A 24,071-nucleotide genomic window follows, 5' to 3' on the forward strand; every position below is an offset into this window, starting at 1 on the left:
CTCTTGGGGACGGTAATATAGTGGGCTGAAGAACTGGGGATGTGGGAGAGGGCGCAGTGGGCTCCCCAAAGTTTGGGAAAGGTATCCTGTCACAGGGCTGGGGGTGGGAGCAGTGGATAGCAGCAGGCCACCACAGCTTGGAGGGGGTCTGCTAAGGCTTGGGGATGGATTGCCATGGTTTTGGGACCAACTACTATTTCTGCCCCAGACTGAGGCTTGAGGCAGGGCACCGTGGCTTTCACCTTGGCGAGAGGGTGGTAGTGGTGGTGGTATCTTGACTCAGTGCTGTGGTGTGCCACCACTCTGGGCTATCTCTGCTGTGGCAGTTGTGGCCTTGATCCAGCTGTGGCTGAGGCAGTGGAGAAATCCCTACAGTGACTGTTTTCTCTGCTGGTTTCAACCTCATTTATGCATGCATAACATTCTCAACAAATTAATAAAAAATATTGTGCATGTATTTTTTAAAAAACTAAGTGGTTCGTGCTGACTTTGTAGTGAAGCGCAGAGGACCTTGGGAGATGGTCTGTGACAGGCCTGGCCTGGCTGCGTTCCCCTGGCACCTGAACTCCTGTTAATGATTTTACCAGGTCTTAGAAGAGTACTGACAGCTGTAAACGTAGGGCTCAGACTTTTCCTCTGCTCACCTCAGAATCTTGTCCACCCCCAAATCTCACCCATCCCCCACCCCACATCCTGTGAGAAGGACCAAGTTCTCAGGACCTGGTGTCCATGCTCTGTGACCCTGAATTGATTCCACTCTGTAGCCCCGCAGGCACAACCCCCTCAGCTTGGCCATCTGCCCAGGAAGGCTTGGATCACACGGTTGAGCTCCGCCCTGTCCAGGAACAAAGAAACTCTAGAGGAGGGAGAACAGTGGGAAACATACTGTTTCTGAGCCAAGGTGCCAGGCTAACGGAGGTAGAGTTTGTGGGGTCCTGTACTCGGGTAGAGAGATCTCTGAGCCTGGCTGTTTATTTATAGATAGCCAGCTGTCTGAAGCCGAAAAGCCTGAGTGGTCCTGTTGGCTTCAGACATGAGGTTTTCCAGGTAACATTCCCTGGCAGCCTCATTATGATTCAGGCATTTTGGGGACTTTGTCTCTTCTTCTTCTTCCTTCTTACTGCCTTTCTCCTCCCCTTGGATTGCTCCTCCTACCAACAGCCTTCACTATCCCTACCCCTGCCTTTTATCCCTGTTGGCCCCATCCCTCTTCAAGGCCTCCAAGTCTCAAGGCCAATCCATCTGCCCCACAGGATGCCACACTTGGACCTGTCCTGGCTGGGACTGAGGCTGGAAGCATCCTTGCTGTGGCTGCTTTTGCTGCTGATCGGAGCTTCCTGGCTCTTGGCCCGCATCCTGACTCAGACCTGTGTCTTCTACAAAACATATCATCATCTTCGTGCTTTCCCTCAACCTCCCAAACGGAATTGGTTCTTGGGTCATCTGGGCATGGTGAGTGCAGCAGTAGATTGTGTCTCTTGTGTTTAGGAGTGAATAGATGGGTAATGGCGCCCAGGGAGGCAGGAGTCCTCCAGTATGCTTTCTAGATTTTCTCACGTTCCTCTTCTCCACCCCTAGTTTGCTCTGGATTTTCTTTTTTTCTTTTTCTTTTCTTTCTTTTTTTTTTTTTTTGGTGTGACTTTCTTACACTGGTGGATACTGAGGGGTTTCCAGGGTGGATCATACAATGTGAGGACTCCTGGAGTTCCCACATTGTCTGTTTCTAGACTTGAGGCCTCTTGAGAAGCCCTGTCCAGGGCCAGCGCCTTTTTTTTTCTTCTGTCAGTCCACCTCTAGGCTTCTGTGTTTTTCTCGGGGTGAGCTTAGGCATCCCTCTCCTACCACACATGGAGCAGGAGAGCTATGGGCTATCTTCCTGCCTCTTGTTTCTGAAGCACCCTATTTTTTTTTTTAAGGTGGCAGCTCTCCCCTAAGTTGGGCCAGTGAATCCTGTTGACTTCACACTTTGGACTTTGGCCAAGTCTGTTCTCTCCTTTTTTTTTGAATTTGGTATCAGTTGCTTCATTTGCAAATAGCAGAGTTCACAACATACATACCTGTCAGTGACATCGTCTACAGGGTGCTATTTGGTGACAGCAGGGGTGCTCATGGGTGGGAACTGCTGGCTACCTGGAGAGTTAGAGGTCCCTTCTGTTTTCCCGGGTTGACTAGTTCCTGCTGTAAACTCAGACTTTTTGTGTAGTTGCAACAGCAGAGCCTTAGAGCATCCAAAACAAACATGGAGGAGAACCCACGTTTTATTTGCATTCTGTTGTTGTGATAAAGCACTGACCTGAAGCAACTTCTGGAAGAAAGTGTTTATTTGATTTGTACTTAAAGGTCACGATCCATGGTCCATTATTGAGGGAAGCTAGAACAGGAAATCGAGCGGGAACTTGAGGCAAAAAGCATAGAGGAACACTGTTTGCTTGTTCACTCTCAAGCTTTTAAAAAAATACAGCCTAGCACTCAGGAGGCAGAGGCAGGAGGGTCGATGTGAGTTCGAGGCCAGCCTGGTCTACATAGTAAGTCTAGGACAGCCAAGGCTACACAAAGAAACCCTGTCTCGTAAAACAAAACAAAACAAACAAACAAACAAAACAGCCTAGGACCATCTGCTCAGGGAATGGTGCCACATAAGAATGGGCTGGGTCCTTCTAGGTCAACTAACAATCAAGACAGTCCTTTAAAGGCATGTCCACAGTCCACTCAGATCTGGGAAATACCACAATTGAGACTCCCTTCTCTGTTGAGTATAGACAATGTTAAGCTGATGATTAAAGCTAACAAGGACAGGGTACAATGTTGCCTAGACGTTTCCCCCAGTTGAAACCTTTCCTGATAGCTTTCTCTGGGGCTGCAATTAATACCACCTGAGCCAAAGTGGATCATGCAACTTCTCCATTGGCACTGGGAAAGATCCTTGAGACTCAGCTATGATCCTGAAAGGGATGGAGCAGGAAGAAGAAAAGATTTCTTCCATTCTGCATAAATCCCCATGCATGTCCACTGCAGAGGCTGTGTCATTTCCAGAGGCTCCAAGGGAGCTTTGCTAAAGGTGCTGGGGATTAACCATTGCTCTCCAGAATCAAAGCCCACACACACGTACACACACAAACACACATACACACACTCACAGAGGGAGAGAGAGTCATGCATAATCTAACAATAGGAAGATATTTTGAAAAATGTATGAGGTTAATTTGTCAGTGTGCCCACATCATATGGTGCACTTGCACAAACCTATATGGTGTAGGCTACTTGCACAAATCTTTACATTATGGTGCTGTTCTGCATATTGTATGTATTCGTCAGACAATGGTGTTTATGTGTCTAAATGCATTTATACATAGGAAAGCAATAATAAAAGATACTATGCATAGGAATTCCTCATGTCCATTGTGATCTTATAGGACCATGGTCACATACATAGGCAATGTATCAGTGATAGGAACATCATTACGGAGCACGTCATTGTGTTCATGTAGTTACTTAAATATATATGTAACATATACATGATACATATATAAGCTATAAAACGTCAACATGAGATGGAGGGCAGAAAGAGAAGGGTACACTGTGTTATAGCCGCTGGCTTATGTAATTATGGTTTCTAAGCATGCTACAATATGCCATCTGTATGGTGGAGAACTGGAGAGCCAGGCTGTAATGAATTCAGTCTGAGACCAAAGGCATGGCATCTTGTGTACGGGGATCCTTGAGGGATGGGGTAGAGTCCAAAGGTCAAGATCCTGGACTGTGACGTCTGTGGCCAGAAGTTGAGTGCCCCAGGCTGGAAATGAGATTGAAATTTTCTCTTCCTTTATCTAATTGCTCTGTATCAGCAGTTCTCAATTTGTGGGCAAAGACCCCTTTGGGGGTCATATATCAGATATCCTGCATACCAAATATTTACATTATGGTTCATAACAGCAAAATTACAGTTATGAAATAGCAACAGAATAGTTTTCTGGTTGGGGGTCACCATAACATGAAGGACTGCATTAAAGGGCCGTGACATTAGGGAGATTGAGAACCGCTGCTCTGGATGTTGCTTCAGTGCCTTGAATGCTGCTGCCCACCCTGACTGAGACTATTGATACAAACACTAACGCCTTCCGGAAACACCATCCTAGAGCTATCCAAAAGCCATGCCACATCAACCCCCTGAGCAGCTCCTAGCATAATGCACTTGACTCCTGAAAAAACCATCTCAGGAAGTGACTGTTCTGTCTTGCTTGTAGGTCACCCTCAGTGAGCACGGTCTGAAGGAGGTGACTAAGCTGGTGGCCACATACCCCCAGGGCTTCATGACATGGTTGGGGCCCATTTTCCCCATCGTCACTCTGTGTCACCCTGACACCATTCGGTCTGTTCTCAATGCCTCAGGTATTCAGGGGAAGCTGGTGGCAGTGTGGCTGTGGGAAACTGAGGGCTTCGGTGCAATTCAGGAAGTAGCTCAGTCCTTCCTTCTCTTGGCTCTCTCCACTTTTTGCTGAAGATTTCAGAAGGCATCCCCAGCATGGCTCAGCACAGAGGATGAGAGAAAGTTGAGTAAAATTCTCAGGGCTCACTCTGGACTCTGTCCTGGTAGTCCTTGGCATTCCTATCTTCTCCTCTCCATTCAGAGCTGACAGGAAGGTGTCCTGTGCACCCCTGACATGGTGTCCACCACTGGGGTTATAGGCTCCTGGTGGATGGATACCTGGTAGGTGGTTATCTATATCTTCCACCCACCCCAAAGCGCCTTCTGTTTTCTGATCCAGGTGGACTTTGGAATCACCTGTTTGCCCATGGCTAAGGTCTCTGTGCTGTCACTAGCTGGTACAGGTGACCTGAGTGCAGAATGAGTGCAGACAGATGGGGCTGTGGCGGTGATGCCTTTGCCTCTGCTTTGCCTTCTGTGTGAAACTAGACTGATACAGCCAAATTGCCTTTTTTCTTTGCTATTACTAGCACAACCTAAATGAGGGAAGAGTTCATTGTGATAAAAGAGAGATGCATAGCTGTGGTTAGAAGGAGGAGGAAAGGAAGGAGGGAACGCTCAACTCAAGATATTTCCAAGGGATTACTCCAATGAATTACTTTCTCCAGCTAAAGCTCCACTTCTTAGGATTTCTAGATTCTTACAAAACATAGTCAGCATCTGAGGGTTAAATCTTTCAAAACACAAGCTGGTTGAGGGTGTTTGTTTCATATAACACCTGGCGTATGTTGTCCCAGGCATGAACCAAGTTTAATCATATGAATATGGCCTTACATGGGACTGATACAGAGCTGTGGATACTTGGAGCATGTCTGTTTCTTGCCTGAGCAGTTGTTTGAAATTATATTTTTGTCCTGCTGAAAACAGTTTGACCACTTGGGAGATTTTCTGGCACAAGTCATCTAGAGTCCCACCGAAATAGAAACATGACTGAGGTTTCTTGTTTGAGACAAGCCTGATGTCTAATTGGACCACATCCATGCTATGTCTGTGAGATTATTGTTACTATTTTAAAATTTTGTCTGGGACTTGCCTATGGGGCACACTGAGATGTATCAGACCATCTATTTCCATTTCAAAGCAGATGGGGTAATTTAGGGTACGTCACGTGTGTTTTCAGCCATGCTAGCCCATGTCCATAACACATATCTATGTCAGAAGATGTCATAATATGCTGGGATGGCCAGGTATGCTAGGTCTGTAGAATGTTATGCTACACTTGAAGGGCAAACATGGTAGACTGTGTTGAAGCCAAGTGAAAGGATGGTAAGATGAGTTGCTTCTGTCTCATCTAACATCCTGTTTCCTCTTCTCTGCTTCCTATGCCCTTTTCTCTAACCCTGTTGTGCTGGGTTTGGGGCAGACATGCACACACCTTGCTGAGGCCCCCACACTCTGTGCAAGTTCATCTCCTAGCCTCTTCATGACCCCGATCATCTTTGTTCATGTCAGCTTCAGTTGCCCTAAAGGAAGTAATCTTCTACAGTTTCCTGAAACCCTGGCTGGGTGAGTAGCTTTAGATGAAGGGCCTGGGAAAATGCCTGGGGGTAGAGGGGAATGTGATACATGGCTCACTGCCATACTGCCCTACCAGGGGATGGGCTCTTGGTGAGTGCCGGTGACAAGTGGAGCCGCCACCGTCGCATGCTGACACCCGCTTTCCACTTCAACATCCTGAAACCCTATGTGAAGATTTTCAATGACAGCACCAACATCATGCACGTGAGTCCTTGGAACCCAGATTCTCAGCTGGAGTCTGTGGCAAAAAAAAATTTCAGATAGATCTACTCTATTTTCTAAAGGGTTAAGCTCGGGCCATTGTGTTATTTTTTCCTCTCCATTTTGCACCCAAGAGGATACCATAGAGCCATGTCTTCACACATGATGAGTGCTTATAAAGGGCTAGTTTCTATTTTTCTTAGATGGTTGTCCTGAAAACTAAACGCAGACTTGATGACAACAACCTAGAAAATGCTAATAAGAAGCAATGCACTTCCACATACATTAGTTTTGAAACAATGAGGTCTGATGTTGCTAACAGGGGTGTAGACCAGGGTGTTGGTTCTCTGGACAGAGTTCGGGTTACCTATGGCATATGACCAGCTGTGGGTTAGCTTGCTTGAGCCTGTCATAATTCCCTGATTTTACCAACTTCAAGCTAATTTAGGGTGGTCTCAGCAGGACAAGCTGGACTCCTGTCTCTATGGATCTCTCTCCAGATGGCATGCTGGGCTTGCTTCTATGGCACAGAGAATCAGGAAGTTACTTGGAGCTTAGGTTTCATTGAAGCTACAGTTTCTTCCTTTTACTAAAGTATATTAGTTGAAGTCATAAATCTAACATAAAACCAAAGGGTGGTAGAATAGGCTTAAGTTTGTAATGGACATTGCTGAAAACCCACATTGCCCTGGGTTGAGGAACAAGATAGGCATGGGGGTGGTGAGTGTCACGTGAAGGGCAAACAGTTTTCGTTTCTACTTGCTAGGTAGTTGCTTGGATTGTTTACTTGTGCATTCTGCCAGTCCACGTGAGATTCCTTGTTCAAATATCAGAGGTAGTCAGGTGCTCACTGTAAACTCCTGGCTTCAGTCCTTTCTTGAAAGCATCAAAATTCCATGGGGTATCAGAGGTGGCCTTCAACAGATGCAACCTATGCCCAATGCTGCATAACTTAGTTTTAGGGACTCTGCTTTTATAACAAGTTGAAATAAGACAGATATTTGCCCATGGAGGATGATCACTGGATCTTTCAAGGGTTTCTGCAATATCTGTAAAATAGTCCAGGTTAAGAAAATTAGGACGGCCAGGCGATGTGGCACATACCTTTAATCCCGCCACTTGGGAGGCAGAGACAGACAGATCTCTGTAGGAGTTTGAGGCCAGCCTGGTCTACAAAGTGACTTCAGGACAGCTAGAGCTACACACAGAGAAACTCTGTCTCAAAAACAAAAGCAAAAGAACATTAGGGTGTTGTTGTTGTTGCTTGGAACAGTTAGAAAGGATGGTTAGAAAACAATGGCGATTTCCCCGTGCCTGACATAGAGATAGCTTTGAGTCCAATTTATGGCACTTAAGATAAGGAACAATAGCATTTATTGAATTCTTAACATGTTTTGGAACCGATGGTCAGGACCCAATTCCATAATTTATGCTGAAAATTTTTAATATTTAACAAACCTGTGAGATAAAGGTTACTTTTTCCTCGTTAAGGACTTGAAGTTTGGAAGCATAAAGGAGCTTGTCCCACTATGACCAGAGAGTAAGTGATCTAGAAATAGCGCCACATGAGCCTCATGGTGGTTCAGCAGAAACAGCTCACCTTGTTGCTGTGGACATATCAAGTGAGACGGAATGCAACGAGCTGACTGAGGGTACACAGAGCACGGTAGTCAGAACTGATGCTTAAACTCACAGCTCCTGGTCTCCATCCTTGGGTCTTCATCTCCTACACGTTTGCTTCACCCTCACTTAAGTCTGGTTAACCCTGGGGTCAAGCAATCGGGGCAGAGATCTGGGAGGCTGTTTTGGGTATCCGTTCTTGTTGTTTTGATTGGGAACGATCTCGAGGAGCTGAGACCGGGTTGTGATACTGTTTCTTGTTCTGTGAAGGCCAAGTGGCAGCGCCTGGCCTCAGGTGGCAGTGCCCGTCTGGACATGTTTGAGAACATCAGCCTGATGACCTTGGACAGCCTGCAGAAGTGTGTCTTCAGTTCTGATGGCCACTGCCAGGAGTGAGTCTCTCTCTTTGGCCTGAGAATCTGGATTATGGGTTTAAGGGAGAAGGGTTAGTAGGGATGGATGGCCAATAAAAAAAACAGGGGGCTTCTTGGAAGAAGTGATTTAGAAGAAGGCCCAAGAATGCTCAAGAGTGGATCATGATCATGGAGGGTAAAGGAGACGCCTTAAACATGAGATTGGCAGGTTGACACTGAATTAGATACTTTCTTCACTCCTGCAACAAAGTAACTGATAAAGCGATTTAAGGGAGGGTTTACTTCATCTCACAGTTTGAGGGAAACCCCACCATGGCACTGAAGGCAAGGCAGCAGGTTGGCTACACTGCGTCTACAGTCAGGAATCAAAGAGTAATGAGTGCTTATGCTCAACTATTTCCCTCCGTTTTGTGCACTTTGAAACCCCCTTCTCACTGCAAACACAAACAAGCAGACAAAAAGAAGTAGCCATTCCACACCCTCAATGTTATGCTGTCTTCAGATTTCCTTCACCCTTTCTCTTTGTTTTTATTCTGTTTTGGTTTTGTTTTTGTGTTTCGAGACAAGGCTTCTCTGTGTAGCCCTGGTTGTTCTGGAACTCACTCTGTAGACCAGGCTGTCCTTGAATGCAGCGATCTACCTGCCTCTGCCTTCTGAGTTCTGGGATTAAAGGCATGTGCCAACACCACCAGGCAGTCTATTACCTTTTAATTCAGCTCACACAAGTTCTCAGGGCATGGATAGAATGCAGCTAAATTCATTGCCAGAAAAATTGCAAGAATGGACTCTATCCTAGCTCTTAATAGACCCCCCAAAAAACCTATATGATCTAGGTCTCTATTGTCTGTACTTCTCTTTGACATTGTGGTCTCCCAAACTCCAATCATAATTTCCCTTTAAGCTTCCTTTACATATTTTAATTTTGTTTGTTTGTTTGGTTTTGGCCTCTTCTGTTTCTTCTACAAACAAGTTTCAAAAGCCTAAGAACCACGTGGTCAGGATTATTACAGTCATGACCCCACTTCTGGTGCCATTTTTTAATGCATTGCCCATGTTTCTCGTCAGTACAACAAAAGCTGACTTGAAGAGGGAAGGGTTCACTTTGCGTTAAAGTTGAGGAGAAGCCCATCAAGGTAGGAGAGTCATGTTGTAGGAGTGTGAGGCTGATGGTCACATTGCACACACAGTCAGGATGCAGAGAGCGATGAATGGTGATGCTGAACCAGCTTTCTCCTTTTTGTGTAGTCTGGGAAACCCCAGCCATGGGATAGTGCTGCCCTTACTAAGGTGGGTGTTGTCATCTTAACTCAACCTAGAGAATCCAGATGCGATCAGGAATTTGTCTGTGAGGTGATGCTAGATCTTGTCACGTTGACAGTCAGTATATACCATCATAGTGTCCAAACTACAAGGACATCGAAAGCCAGCCAACGGCCAGAGTGTTCTCCCATAGTTTCTACCAAGGGTTGCTTGTGTTTGTAGTCACTTCTGTGACAAAATTTCTGAGTGTATTGAGTTAGTCAGAAGATACATTTATTTGGGCTCATGGTTCCAAAGTCTTTTGTTGATGGTTTTTTGACTCCATTAAGTTGTTTTTTTTAGGGGGAGCATGTAGTAAGGAAAAGGTTTACTTCATGGCAGTTAGGAAGAGACTCAAGACAGGAAAAGGTAGGGAGGGTCCTAACATCCTTTCCAAGGCACACTTCTAATGGTCTATTAAGCCCTATCTCTTAATGGTTTTTTGTCATTTTCTAACAGCCCCCGAGATGGATGTTTAGGAGACAGCTTCAAACCACAGTAAACGGACATGATCATATCAGAGCTCTGTAGACACTGTCTTGTAGAGAGAAGGTGGAATTGTCACTAAATGCAGGAACCCTATAGAAGAGACTGGATAACTGGAAGAAAGAAAAGTTCTTAGCTGAGTGGAAATGTTGGAAAGCTGGTGGGTCAGAACTAGATCTGGAGAAGAAAAGGAATGATATCTGGGCTGTGCTTGGATGCCTTGGGATACTGAGGCACATGTGTATGGGATACAGAGAGATAAAAGACTTCACAATCAAACCTCACGGCTAATGGCACTCATGTGTTTGTGTGACCATCTCTTTCTGACTACTGAGTATCCTGTTGGGGAACACTGGGGTTCATTTGTGCTGAGTTCTTGCTTCCCCTTCATGTTCTACTCATGCAGGCAGCCCAGTGACTACATTTCTGCTGTCTTGGAACTCAGTGCCTTAGTGTCCAAACGGTGCCAGCAAGTCCTTCTGCACATAGACTCACTTTACCAGCTCACCCCTGATGGGCAGCGCTTCCATGAGGCCTGCCGTGTGGTGCACGACTTCACCGATGCTGTTATCCAGGATCGACGTCACACTCTGCCCAGCAAGCATGGTGACGATCTCCTCAAGAACAAGGCCAAGTCCAAAACTTTGGATTTCATTGATGTGCTGCTTCTCACCAAGGTGGGTGCTCAAAAGGTGGAATGGTGCCGCTCAAACTTAATTTGTCAAGCATGATGGTGCATGTCTTTAATCCCAGTACACCAGAGGCAACAGAAGGAAGACCAATGTGAGTATGAGGCTAGCCTGGCCTACATATTGAGCTCTGGGCCAGTCAAGGCTACACAGTGGAATCCTGTCTCAAAAAATAATTAATTAACTTATTAATTAATTATAATATAATATATAATATTAATAATATTATTGTATTATTAAATAGGTCTTTTATGTTTGTAAGGGTAGCTTTTTATTTTTAGATAGAGTGTCACTAAACAACCCTGGCTGACATTGACTTTGTGTTCTTCTTACCCTCACCTTGAGAACTTTGAAATTACAGTTGTGTGGCAGACCACTTAGGTATAGTTAGCATTTTTTAAAAATTTGTTCACTTTACATCTCCTCCCTTGTCAACTCCCAGTCCCACCATCTCTCCCTCCCGCCTCCCTCCTCCCCATCATCTGACCTTAGCCTGTCAAGTCTCATCTGGACTGCCTGCATCCTCTTCCTCTGTGGCCTGGCAAGGCTGCCCCACCACAGGGAAGTGATCAGCGAGTGGGCACCAGGGTCCATGTCAGAGGTAGCCTCTGCTACCCATATAGGGACCACAAGGAGTCTTTGCTGCCTGTCTACTACATCTGAGCAGAGGGTTTAGGTCCTCCCCATGCATGGTCCTTGGTTGGTGCATCAGTCTCTGCAGCAACCCCCCTGGCCCCAACTTGGATTTGTTGGTTCCATTATTCTCTTTGTGGAACTCCTGTCCCCTCCAAGTCCTTCTGTCCCCCAACTCTTCATTAAGACTCCCTGTGCTCCACCCCAAAGTTTGGCTGAGAGTCTCAGTATCTACTTTGATGCCCCTCTGGGTGGAGTCTTTCACAGGACCTCTATGGTAGGCTCTCATCTTCCAATGTCTATTCTATTTTCCCTTCTCAATGAGAATTAAGCATCCTTCCTAGGATCCTCCTTGTTATTTAGCTTCTTTAGGTCTGTGGATTATAGTGTGGCTATTCTGTATTATGTGGCTTATATCCACTTATAAGTGAGTGTATACCATGTATGTCTTTCTGGGTCTGGGCTACCTCACTTAGAATGATCATTTCTAGTCCCATTCATTTGCTTGCAAATATCAAGATTTCCTTGTTTTTAATAGCTGGGTAGTATTTCATTGTGTAAATGTATCACAGTTTCTTTATCCATTCTTTGGTTGAGGGACATCTAGGTTGTTTCCAGGTTCTGGCTATTACAAATAAAGCTGCTATGAAGATAGTTGAGCAGATGTCCTTGTTGTATGGTGGAGCATCTTTTGTGTATATGCTTAGGAGTGGTACAGCTGGATCTTGAGGTAGAACTATTCCCAATTTTCTGAGAAAGCACCCAGATTGATTTGCAAAGTGGTTGTGCAAGTCTGCACTCCCACCAGCACTGGAGGAGTGTTCCCCTTTCTCCACATGCTCGCCAGCATGTGCTGTCACTTGAGGTTTTGATCTTAGCTCTTCAGATGGGTGTAAGGTGGAATATCAGAGTTGTTTTGATTTGCATTTCCCTGATGACTAAGGATGTAGAGCATTTCTTTAAGTGTTTCTCAGCCTTTCAGTATTTCTTTGTTAAGAATTCTCTGTTTAGTTCTGCGCTCCTTTTTTATTTTTTTTTGTTTTGTTTTTGTTTTGTTTTTCGAGACAGGGTTTCCCTGTGTAGCCTTGTATGTCCTGGACTCACTTTGTAGACCAGGCTAGTTCTGAACTCACATTGATCCGCCTGCCTCTGCCTCCCGATTGCTGGAATTAAAGGTGTGCGCCACCATGCCCGGCTCTGTACTCCATTTTAAAATTGTATTATTTGGTTTGGGAGTGTTTAATTTCTTGAGTTCTTAATATATTTTGGATAACAGCCCTCTGGTGAAGATCTTTTCTCAGTCTGTAGGCTGCTGTTTTTCTTTTCTTTTTTTTTTTTCTGTTGACAATGTCCTTTGCCTTACAGAAGCTTTTCAGTTTCGTGAGGCCCCATTTATTAATTGTTGATCTTAGAACCTGAGCTGTTGGTGTTCTGTTCAGGAAGTTGTCTCCTGTGCCAATGAGCTCAAGGCTCTTCCCCACTTTTTCTTCTAACAGATTTAGTGTGTCAGGTTTTATGTTGAGGCCTTTAATCCACTTGTACTTTAGTTTTGCACAGGGTGATAAGTAAGGATCTATTTGCATTTCCTTCATGTAGACATCCAGTTAGACCAGCACCATTTGTTGAACATGCTGTCTTTTTTCCATTGTATGGATTTGGCTTCTTTGTCAAAAATCAAGTGTCCACAGGTGTGGTCTTTGATTTGATTCTATTGATCAACCAGCCTATTCCTATGCCAGTACCATGCAGTTTTCATTACTGTTGCTCTATAGTACAGCTTGAGATCAGGGATGAAGATGCCTCCAGAGAGTCTTATACTGTATAGGATAGTCTTAGATATTCTGGGTTTTTTTTTTTTCAAATGAAGATGAGAATTATTTCTTAAAGGTCAGTAAAGAATTGTGTTGGCATTTTGATGGGAATTGCATTGAATCTGTAGATTGCTTTGGGTAAGATGGCCATTTTTACTATGTTTATCCTACTGATCCATGAGCATGAGAGATTTTTCCATAGTTTTAAAGATTTATTTATTTATTTTATGTATATGAGTGTTCTGTCTGCGTGTACACCTGCATGCCAGAAGAAGACATCAGATCCCAGTATAGATGGTTCTGAGCCACCATGCGGTTGCTGAGTATTGAACTCAGGACCTCGGGAAGAGTAGACAGTGATCTTAACTGCTGAGCTTTCTCTCCAGCCCCTATCTTTCCATCTTATGATATCTTCTTCAATTTCTTTCTTCACATACTAGAATTTTTTTTTCATGCAAGTCTTTAACTTGCTTGGTTAGTGTTACACCAAGATACTTTATGGTTTTTGTGGCTATTGTGAACAGTGGGTGTTATTTCCCTAATTTCCTTCTCAGACTGTTTGCCTTCTGTATAAAGGAGGGCTACTGATTTGAGTTGATTTTTGTATACAACCACTTTGCTGAGGGTGTTTATCAACTGTACGAGTTCCTTGTTAGAAATTTTGGGGTCACTTATGTATACTATCATATCATCTGTGAATAGTGATACTTTGACTTCTTCCTTTCCAATTTTTCCTTTTGATCTCCTTTAGTTGTCTTATTGATCTAGCTAGGACTTCAAGTACTGTATTAAAGAGATACAGAGAGAGTGGACAGCCTTGTCATGTTCCTGATTTCAGTGGCGTTGACTTAAGTTTCTCTCCTTTTAGTTTGATGTTGAGTATAGGCTTGCTGTATGTTGCCTTTACTATGTTTAGGTACATGCCTTGTATCCCCCATCTCTCCAAGACTTTTAACATGAATTGGTGTTGTATTTTGTCAAATGCTTTTTCAGCATCTAAGAAAATGATCATGTGTTTTTTTTCTTTTAGTTGAACCATCCCTGCATGGCTGAGATGAAGGCTACTTGGTCATGGTAAATGATACTTTTGATGTGTTCTTGGATTTGGTTTGTATTTTAGCATTAATGTTCATAAAGGAAATTGGTCTGAAATTTTCTTTGTTGGGTCTCTGTGTGGTTTAGGTATCAAGATGACTGTGGCCTCATAAAATGAGTTTGGTAATATTCCTTCTGTTTCTATTTTGTAAAATAGTTTGAAGAGAATTGGTATTAGCTCTTCTTTGAAGGTCTGTCAGAATTCTGTGCTTTGCTTTTTTTTTTTTTTTTTTTTTTTTGGTGGGAAGACTTCTGATGACTGCTTCTACATCTTAGGAGATATAGGACTATTTAATTTATTTACCTGATCTATATTCAACTTTGGTAAGTGTTATCTATCAATAACATTGTCCATTTCATCTAGATTTTCAAATTTTGTGGCATATAAGCTTTTGAATTAAGATCTAATGATCTTTTTTGATTTCTTGGTGTCTGTTGTTAGGTCTCCTTTTTAGTTTCTGATTTTGTTGATTTGAATACTCTCCCTCTGCCTTTTAGGTAGTTTGGCTAAGGGATTGTCTATCTTGCTGATTTTCTTAAAGAACCAGCTCTTGGTTTTATTGATTCTTTGAACTGTTTTCTTTGTTTCTAATTTATTGGTTTCAGCCCTAAGTTTGATGATTTTCTTCTGATGTGTTTGATTTTTTGTTCTAGCACTTTCAGATGCGCTGTTAAGTTGCTGGTGTGGGATCTCTCTAAGTTCTTTACAAAGGCACTTAGTGCTATGAACTTTCCTCTGAGCACTGCTTTCATTGTGTCCCATAAGTTTGGGTATGCTGTGCCTTTATTTTCATTGAATTCTAGGAAGTCTTTAATTTCCCTTTTATTTTGTCCCTGGAGTTGTTCAGTTTCCATGAGTTTGTAGGCTTTCTGTTGTTTCTGTTGTTGTTGAGTTCCAGCTTTAATCCATGGTGGTCTGATAAGATAAAAGGGGTTATTTCAATCTTCTTGTATCTCTTGAGGTTTGCTTTATGACCATGTATATGGTCAATTTTGGAAAAGAAGGTATATTCTTTTGTGTTTGGGTGAAATGTTCTGTAGATATATCTTAGGTCCATTTGATTCATGATGTCTTTTAGTTTCATTATTTTTCCATTTAGTTTCTGTCTTGATGATCTGTCTATTGGTGAGAGAGGGGTTTTGAAGTCTCTCACTATTAATGTGTGGAATTCGATGTGTGGTTTAACCTTTAGTAATGTTTCTTTTATGCATGTGGGGGCTCCTGCATTTGAGGCATAGATGTTCAGGATTGAGATATCATCTCAGTGTATTTTTCCTTTGATGAGTATGAAGTGTCCTTCCCCATCTCATATGATTAGTTTTGGTTGAACGTCTATTTTATTAGATACTAGAATGGCTACTCCAGCTTACTTCTTGTGTCCATTTGCTTGGAATATCTTTTTCCAGCCTTTTTCTCTGAGGTAATGTCTATCTTTATTGCTGAGGTGTGTTTCTTGTATGCAGCAGAATGATGGGTCCTGTTTTCACATTCATTCTGTTAGCCCATGTCTTTTTAATGGAGAGTTGAGGCATTGACATTGAGAGATATTAATGACTAGTGGTTTGTTTGGTGCTGGTGGTGGTAAGAGTGTATGTGTTTCCTTTCTTTTGTTTTGTTGATGTGGGGTTATTTATTTCCTGTGTTTTCCTGGGTGTTGTTAGCCTCATTGAGTTGGAGTTTTCCTTCTAGTATCTTTTGTAGGTACTGTTTAAACTTGGTTTTGTCCTGGGATATCTTGTTTTCTCTCTCTATGGTGATTGAAAGTTTTGCTGGATATAGCAGTCTGGGTTGGCATCTGTGCTCTCTTAGTGTCTTGCATGCCATCTCTCCAGGCCTTATGGCTTTCATAGTCTCTGTTGAGAAGTCAGTGTAATTCTGATTGGTTTGCCTTAAATGTGTTTTGGTGTTTTTTTTGGCAGCTTTTCATATTCTTTCTTTGTTCTGAACATTTAGTGTTTTGATTATTATGTGGCGAGAGGATTTTCTTTTCTGGCCTAACCTATTTGGAGTTCTGTAGGCTTCTTGTATGATTATGGGCATATTTTGGGGGAATTTTTCTTCTATGATTTTGTTGAAAATGTTCACTGGGTCATGGAGCATGGAGTTTTCTCCTTCTTCTATTTCTATTATTCTGAGGTTTGGTCTTTTTATAGTATCCCAGATTTATTGGATGTTTTGCATCAGAAACTTTTTAGTTTTTAACATTTTGTTTGACTGATGTATCAATAACTTCAACAGTCTCTTCTACACTTGAGATTCTCTTCTCCATATCTTGTATTCTGTTGGTGTTGCTTATGTTGTAGTTCCTGTCTCTTCCCTAGGTTTTCCAACTCTACGATTGTCTCAGATTGTGTTTTCTTTGTTGTATCTAATTCATCCTTTAAGTCTCAAATGGTTTTATTCATTTCTTGCATTTCTTTCTCCCATTTGAAAGTATTTTTCTCTAATTTTTTAATGGGATTTATTCAATTCCTTCAACTGTTTGAATGTATTTTCCTGTATTTCTTTGAGAGATTTATTTTCCTCCTTTAAGGCTTCTATCACCTATCACCTCAGATTTAAAATCTTCTTCTTGTGCTTCTGGGGTGTTAGTATCTCCAGGGCTTGCTGTGATAAGACCACTGGTTTCTGGTGGTGTCATATGGCTCTGAGTTTTGTTGTTTGTGTTCTTGAGCTGAACTGTAGCCATCTGGTTGTCTCCAGTGTTAGAGCACTTGAAGATTTCTCCAATGGGGTCACTGTCTGTGTCCCACATGGCAGGTCAGGAGGAGGCAAAGAGAGCTCCAAGCCAAAGGCTGCTTGTTAGTGCTCCCCAGAGGCCTCATGAGGAAGGCACACAATGGGCGTGTTAGCCTGAGCCCAGCTCAGATCTTCTGGGTTCACTATGTTTGTCCCAGTTGGGACAGGCAGAAGAGGAACAGTCTGAGAGAGCTCCAAGCTAAAAGCTGCTCGGGTGCCCCTCAGGCCTCATTGGTATAGTGGACAATGTGAGTTGTGGTCTGTGACCAACTCACTTCTGCTGATTAGCTGTCTGTGACCTAGATGGGCCAGGCCAGTGAGGGGCAGGTGGAGAAGGAGATCCAAGGCCAAAACTGCTTGCATGTCCCAAGAGCCTCCTCTCCTGTCTTACTGGCTGTGTCCCAGATGTGTCAGGCTGGTGGGGAGGAGGCAGAGAGAGATCCAAGCCCAAAGATGCTCAGGTGTTCCACAGTTCTCAGGGTGGGCGCTAATGTGGGTTGTGGTCCAGGCCCAACTCACCTCTGCTGATTCACTCTCTGTGTCCCAGATGGGCCAGATCAGAGAGCTAGTTAGCCTTTTTAGAACAGTCTTAATGTGATATTAGTGAATGGAGTCTGCTGTTCCAACCTCCCAAGTCCTAGGACTACATGGTTGTGCTGCAAGCTTGGCTTTAAGAGGTCGGATGAAAGGCAATGCCAAATATCAGGTCAAAAGGCAGTTCAGATTTGGTGCTTGATGGAGAGGATACCTAAGGGCCAAGGAAGGCATTTGAGGAAAAGAGAGATAAGCCAGAAAGAAAAATTATAGAGATAATACTTGAGGCCACTCAGCACACCCCTGCAAGATCTGAAACTTAAGGACCTATTTATATCTTAATGTGCTGCTGAGAAATCATATCTATATCTGTATGTATGCCTAGACCTGTGCATCTGCAGGATCAGGCCAGCCCATCTATTGTCCTCAACAATAACAGCAGCCAGACTAAAATTCTAAGAATGGCTTCCCGTTCCCAGCTCCTCCTTTCTCTCGTAATGTGTATGTTCAGCAGGTTTTATACCACAGGAAACAGAGCAACACATTATGAGTCTTTCAGGCTTCACAGGAGAGTTGACACATCTATCTCTGTCTTCTTTGTTGCAGGGAGTATAAATAGATGGAGAAAGAGAGAGAGAGAGAGAGAGAGAGAGAGAGAGAGAGAGAGATGAAGGAGGAGAAGGATATGGAAATAAGCAGAGGAGATGGGAGTGGGGGGGAGAAGTAATGTTGGGAGAGTAAGAGATTAAGAGACAAGCAAGCTGAAGAGGAAATCTTTAATGTTTGAGTCTGCAAATTTAATGTGGTTAATTATGGCATTTTCAATGCACATATATATTTGCATGTTGGGAGAGAACTTAATTCTAGAATTTTCTTCAACCACAGATAAATTCTATAGGTATGTAAGCCTAATAGCCTACAGAGGAGATAAGATAAATTTTCTGCATGTAGCATCCAAGAATGGAACAAGAGAATACAGTAAGGATTGGAGTGCAGGATAAAACAGTCATGGGAGGAAAGCATATGAAAATATTTGAAGGTGAAAAAGAAAGAAGAGAAGTTTGGTTGTCATGTGTAAGATGACATCATCTGGACTCTCACATTGTCATATCATCAGTATTTCTCCTGTCAATCCAACCCTTTCTGTCCTAAAGTGTGCAACATTTCCATTGTTGACAAGAAAATAGGGAGACACTATTATCAAACAAAAGAATTGACAGAAAATGTTCCACTCCACTTCCCAAGGAAAACAGCTGATATCTTGAGGGTACTGTTTAATCTTTATTTGCAAAGGAATACTTCCATGCAAGTATCCTATATGCTCCTTTATTTTCTAGAAGTCTCTTATCATGGATAAATTGGAAAATAGTCAGAGGTCACTAATTCCCCCTACAAGGAAAACAAACAGGAATCAGAACAGTCAGGAGCTATATCTGGGGGTGGAGACTGTGATGATGATCAAGAGAGATGCAGAGGTGCAGTGACTTGTGTGTGTGAATCTAAGAGATGTTTCAAGTTACACATAGACTCAGAACTGCTGTGATCGGTGTTTTGTCTTGTCTTCAGGATGAAGATGGAAAGGAGCTGTCAGATGAGGACATTAGATCAGAGGCTGACACCTTCATGTTTGAGGGTGAGGGTCCCAGTGTGGGATATAGAGGGAACAGGAGTCTCCATTTCAGGGACATGTTGAATGGACCCTGAAATCCCACTATCATCCATCTTCTCCTTTCTTATCTTTTCTGGACATTTCCACGCTTTTGTGGTGCTGAAGAAGCTCTGAGACCCAAGCCCACCTATCTGTCCTGCAGGTCATGACACCACAGCCAGTGGGCTCTCCTGGGTCCTGTATAACCTGGCAAAGCACCCAGAATACCAGGAGCGCTGCCGGCAGGAGGTGCAGGAACTCCTGAGGGGCCGTGAGTCTACAGAGATTGAATGGTGAGCGCTGGTCCTGGTATGGTACGGGGCTCCTCTCTTGGCTCTGCTCCTCAGGTAGAGAAGAGGGGCTCATTTTTGCTGAGTCTTCAGGTATTACTTGGTGGGAAGAGTAACTGCCTCATTAACAAGGACATTTTATGCTTTGAGACAGAAAGATTTGAACTTCCAAGAGAATTGCTAACAATATGACAGTGTGTGAAGGGAGATGATGTCACTTGGCGGATGTTCAATGTCTGAAAGCATTTCCTCCTCTCCCTTGTCTCAGATAACATTTGTTTTCAGTGTCTTCCTGTTCCCTACTTCCTGCCAGAATAGGAATTCATAAGTGACACCTGGGAGTAAAAGTCAATAGCCTGTGCTGTGCAATCCGCTGCATCACGCACCTGTGCTAAGGATGCAGCTGACAGAGGTTCTGTAGGGAGCTCCCAGCTGGATGGGAGAACAGTCCTACCTTCAGTACACTCCCAGGACACACTGGCCGCTGTGAGGTTTGGAGTTAAGAGAAGCATGGTCAGGGCAAAGTATATATTGCAATTTTGAACCCTGGATGAGGATTGGGAGAAATATGGTTGGGACTGAGGTACAGGGCTGTAGATCCAAGGAATAGCTAGAGGCAGTAGAAAAGGAGAAGTGTTATGTGACTTTTCTTGGGGAGATGTGAACAAATTACTATTTTCCCCTCATGGACAATACACCAAAGAAATTATTCCATCAGACTCATTGGTGAAACAACAAGTTTATGAGATTGCTCATATGGATGCCTATGGATGAGGGGTTATTTACAGCTGAAAACACCACCCTAGTGAAGATGAGGATGAAAAAAGGCTGCATGCCTGAGGCTCCTAGAGAATCCTCTGTCCAGCATCCATTACCTTTTATTTAACCCCGAGGATGGGTCTTGTGGATCTTATAAGTTTCAGGAATTTCCTGAGACTTATGAGTTGTTCACAAATGCCTTGTAAGTTTTGTGTACACTGTGAGTCTTTTGGAGTCCTCTCTACGATAGAATGTTTTTGTTTGGACAGATTTGTTACACGGTGAGGCAGAGAGGTGTTGGGAAGAGGAAGAGGATAACAAAGAAGAGAAATAATGAAGATAAGGTGTTGGAGAAAAGAAGGGGGAGAGTGTAGGAGAAAGGAGAAGTGATGGAGGGTAGGGGGATGAAGAAGAGGGGAAAGAGATGATGGAGGATGAAGGAAAGAAAGAGATAAATAGAGAGATGATAGTAGGAGAAAAGAGAGGACAGAAAGTTTGTGTGTGAAGGAGCAAGGTGGGAAAAGAAAAAAAAATAAGACAGTGTGGGGAAAGACAGGGAGAATAGGAAGATGAGAGTGAGAGAAGGAAGGAAATACTCAAACAGAGGCAGTAGAAACAGAGATAGATGAGATGTAATAAGAATAAATTAATAAAATAAAATTTCAAAAAAGAAACAGACATAGCTAGATAAGGGTGATAAAAGGGGCAAACACTATGCCTGTGTTGTCTCTTAGTTCATTTTGATTTTGCAGTTACCTAAGGAAGATCTCTTTTTAAAAGCTGTTTTGAGTTGCTTGTTTTTATGATGGACATTTGGATTTTTACTTCAGAAAAAGGCTTCTAAAAAATGCCTAAATTCTCTCTAGTACATTTCTACTTCTCTCCTTTCCTTGGGAATGTTTTAACACTGTGGGAAAAGGTTACGGGACAACACAGGGCCTGGTGATCTCTGTTCAGCTCCTGGATAACCGTGTGCTGTGTTCCTCAGGGATGACCTGGCCCAGTTGCCCTTCCTGACCATGTGCATCAAGGAGAGCCTGCGGCTGCATCCTCCAGTCACGGTCATCTCCCGACGCTGCACCCAGGACGTTGTGCTCCCAGATGACCGGGTCATCCCTAAAGGTGCCCACAGGACAGGGAAGGAGGGTCTTGGGAACACAGCAAGGTTTCTTGAGCATTAGGCTTACCCTCCTGGTCCCACTTCATCACAGGTGTTGTCTGCATCATCAATATTTTCGCGACCCATCACAACCCAACTGTGTGGCCTGACCCTGAGGTACTGTAGAGCCCCCGCCCCCCTCCATTCTTTTCTTTTTTCTTTTTCTTTTTTCTTTTCTTTCTTTTAAATTTTATTTTATTTTATTTTATTTGTTACAATGATCCTAGAGGAGGGAACAGTTTTGGTTGGGGAAAACTTTACCTTTTCTAGCACACACAGGAGTCTGTCTCTGGCTGTGCTAGAAGTCACTCATTGTCTCTTTCAGGTCTATGACCCCTTCCGCTTTGACCCAGAGAACATCAAGGACAGGTCACCTCTGGCTTTTATTCCCTTCTCGGCTGGGCCCAGGTAAGCTTGAGAAGTGATAGGGTAACGGTTTAGGCAAGATGCAAAGAGTGGGGAGTTGGGACAGGCAGGATCCGGGTCTTGTTTCTGCATGTTCGCGGGTTAAATAAAGATATACAATACAGGTCTTGGGAAAGTCCAAGAACCACAAGGCCGTGCTTATGCACCTAGCAGCTGATCGGTTGAGGTGGGCTCTGAGGTCTGAAGGAAGTTCACGAGATTCAGAACGCAACGCGGGCGAGAGGTCCCAAATAAGTCAGTTCCCCCTTGGTACCCTCCAGCTGGCTGATGAGGGGAGGTGGGTGGACAGTACCTAGGACACATTTCAGTGATAGGTGGGTCCTGGGTGGGATTCAGGACACCGAGATCCCATTCCGTCCTCCCGCAGGAACTGCATAGGACAGACCTTCGCCATGAGCGAGTTGAAGGTGGTGCTGGCGCTGACCTTGCTGCGTTTCCGCATCCTGCCTGATGACAGCGAGCCACTCAGGAAGCCGGAGCTGATCCTGCGCGCGGAGGGTGGGCTGTGGCTGCGGGTGGAGCCGCTGAGTGTACAGTGACCCCCTACACCTGGATTAAGGCCGTCCCACCCACCCACTTCTGTCTACTGGTCCCCAATAAGCAGAGATGTCGTTGGCTCACAGAATACCAGCAGGGGGTCCTGGAGGACAACGGGAGGGGGCAGCCGTTGTGGTGGGGAGGGAAATGGGCTTTGTGTTCTTGGGCCAAGACCCCTGACTTCCTCTAGCTGGTCACAGGCCCCTTGGGCTAAGGCGAAGTGTCTAGGCAGGCTCTAGCTCAGAAAGCCTTTTATGCTGCGGTACATTTCCATTGCCTTGGCCTGTATCCTAATCTCAAATTTTCTCTCATTTTGGGATTCTTCAGCATTTCTGTAAAAATCGAATGTCTGAGTTTATTAAACTTAACGAGTCTACCATTTGTTGCTGGGTTTTGGTTTTTTTTGAATAGGAGTCTCACTACATTGCCCTGGGTGTTCTCAAATGACTACTTTTTTAAAAAAATTATTTATGCCTCATTTTATTTTATTTTATCTATCATTCATTTCGGTTTTTTCCTTTATGTTTTTATAAAAAATAGACTTTTTTTCTTATAATATATTCTGATTGTGGTTTCCCTTCTTCTTATTCCTTCTTATCTTCCCTCCTATCCAGATCCATACCCTATTTTTCATTAGAAAATAAGCAGGCATATAATAGTACAATACAGTGCTGTGGGGCACACAGACCCTGTCACCAGGAAAACTGGCATGGAGCTAGAGTGAGGTTGAGATGTGTCCAAACCCAGAAAACCTCAAACTTGAGATCAGTAGGAGTAAACATCGCTCCATCCCTGTTCTGTGCTTGCATACCTCAGTGCACCGAGTCCTGCGACCCCCACCATCACAATTTTGAGTTGCATATCCTAGCATCTGGAATTCCTCTCTATGCATATGAAGCATTCCCAGCACCTGGGGGGGGGCAGCCAATGATATTCACTCACCCGAAAACCTACCCACTTCCCCAAGGCCTTTATTCCACCCAATAAAAAGCGGCTGAATCACTGAAAGCGGCTGTATCCCTGTATCACTGGGAGAGCTTGGAGCTAAAAGGGCTATAACACTGAAAGAACTGTTTCACTGAAAACCACCTCAGAGAAAGCAGTCCAGCGTTCACTGTGGTCCTGGGATCCCAGAGACCTGCCCGCCTGGCTAAACTTTATCCGTTGGATCCCAGCAGCTATATGCTGAAGGGAAGAAGCAGACCCCAGGCTCTGGACACAAAACAAAACAATGAAACAAAAACAAATCAGAACAAGACAAAACAACCAAATAAGGAAAAGAGCCAAAGAAATAGCACAAAACAAAACAAAACATACAAAGACACTCCAACACACACACACACACACACACACACACACACACACACACACACACGAATACCATTAAAAAAATAAAACTGAGGCTGGGCACTTGGGAGGCAGAGGCAGGCAGGTGGATCGCTGTGAGTTCTAGGCCAGCTTGGTCTACAAAGCAAGTCCAGGATAGTCAAGACATCACAGAGAAACCCTGTCTCAAAAAACCAAAAACCAAAAAACCAAAACCAAAACCAAAAACCAAAACAAAACAAAAAAAGCAAAAACAAAAAACAACAACAACACACACACACAGCACACAAACACACACACACACACACACAAAAACTGGAAGCCATAATACATATGCAAATGGCCTCTAAGGAAAGAAAAACAAAGCCCTGACTTAACATTATGAGACAACGAACCTCCTGGGGATTTGGGTAAGCTCTGACTTTATAGGAAAAAGTGGG

General features: G+C 43.7%; 1 protein-coding gene across 3 annotated transcripts; it reads left to right on the forward strand.

The window, feature by feature from the left end:
* The first annotated feature begins 1,092 nt into the window (after positions 1-1,092).
* LOC127211017 (cytochrome P450 4F4) lies at positions 1,093-22,307 on the forward strand. 3 transcript variants are annotated; one of them, XM_051170845.1, is made up of 13 exons: positions 1,093-1,452; positions 4,245-4,389; positions 5,939-5,992; positions 6,081-6,208; positions 8,096-8,217; positions 10,391-10,661; positions 19,053-19,119; positions 19,298-19,427; positions 20,571-20,572; positions 21,153-21,305; positions 21,395-21,459; positions 21,668-21,750; positions 22,136-22,307. In XM_051170845.1, the coding sequence occupies exons 1-13, from the start codon at positions 1,255-1,257 to the stop codon at positions 22,305-22,307; spliced, it is 1,590 nt and encodes a 529-aa protein (XP_051026802.1). In that variant the 5' UTR covers positions 1,093-1,254. The 3 variants fall into 3 exon arrangements, with proteins under 3 accessions (XP_051026802.1, XP_051026803.1, XP_051026805.1); XM_051170846.1 differs by lacking the exon at positions 20,571-20,572 and having other exon boundaries at positions 21,172-21,305; XM_051170848.1 differs by lacking the exons at positions 20,571-20,572; positions 21,668-21,750 and having other exon boundaries at positions 21,172-21,305; positions 22,136-22,219.
* The last annotated feature ends 1,764 nt before the right edge of the window (positions 22,308-24,071 follow it).

This window comes from Acomys russatus, chromosome 28, assembly GCF_903995435.1.
Source record: "Acomys russatus chromosome 28, mAcoRus1.1, whole genome shotgun sequence".
NCBI classification, from domain to species: domain Eukaryota; kingdom Metazoa; phylum Chordata; class Mammalia; order Rodentia; family Muridae; genus Acomys; species Acomys russatus.

Coding starts and splice junctions, on each gene's coding strand:
- LOC127211017 (XM_051170845.1), top strand. CDS start 1,255: ATGCCACACTTGGACCTGTCCTGGCTGGGACTGAGGCTGGAAGCATCC. Junction 4,390..5,938: donor GTCTGTTCTCAATGCCTCAG/GTATTCAGGGGA, acceptor TGTTCATGTCAG/CTTCAGTTGCCCTAAAGGAA. Junction 5,993..6,080: donor TTTCCTGAAACCCTGGCTGG/GTGAGTAGCTTT, acceptor CTGCCCTACCAG/GGGATGGGCTCTTGGTGAGT.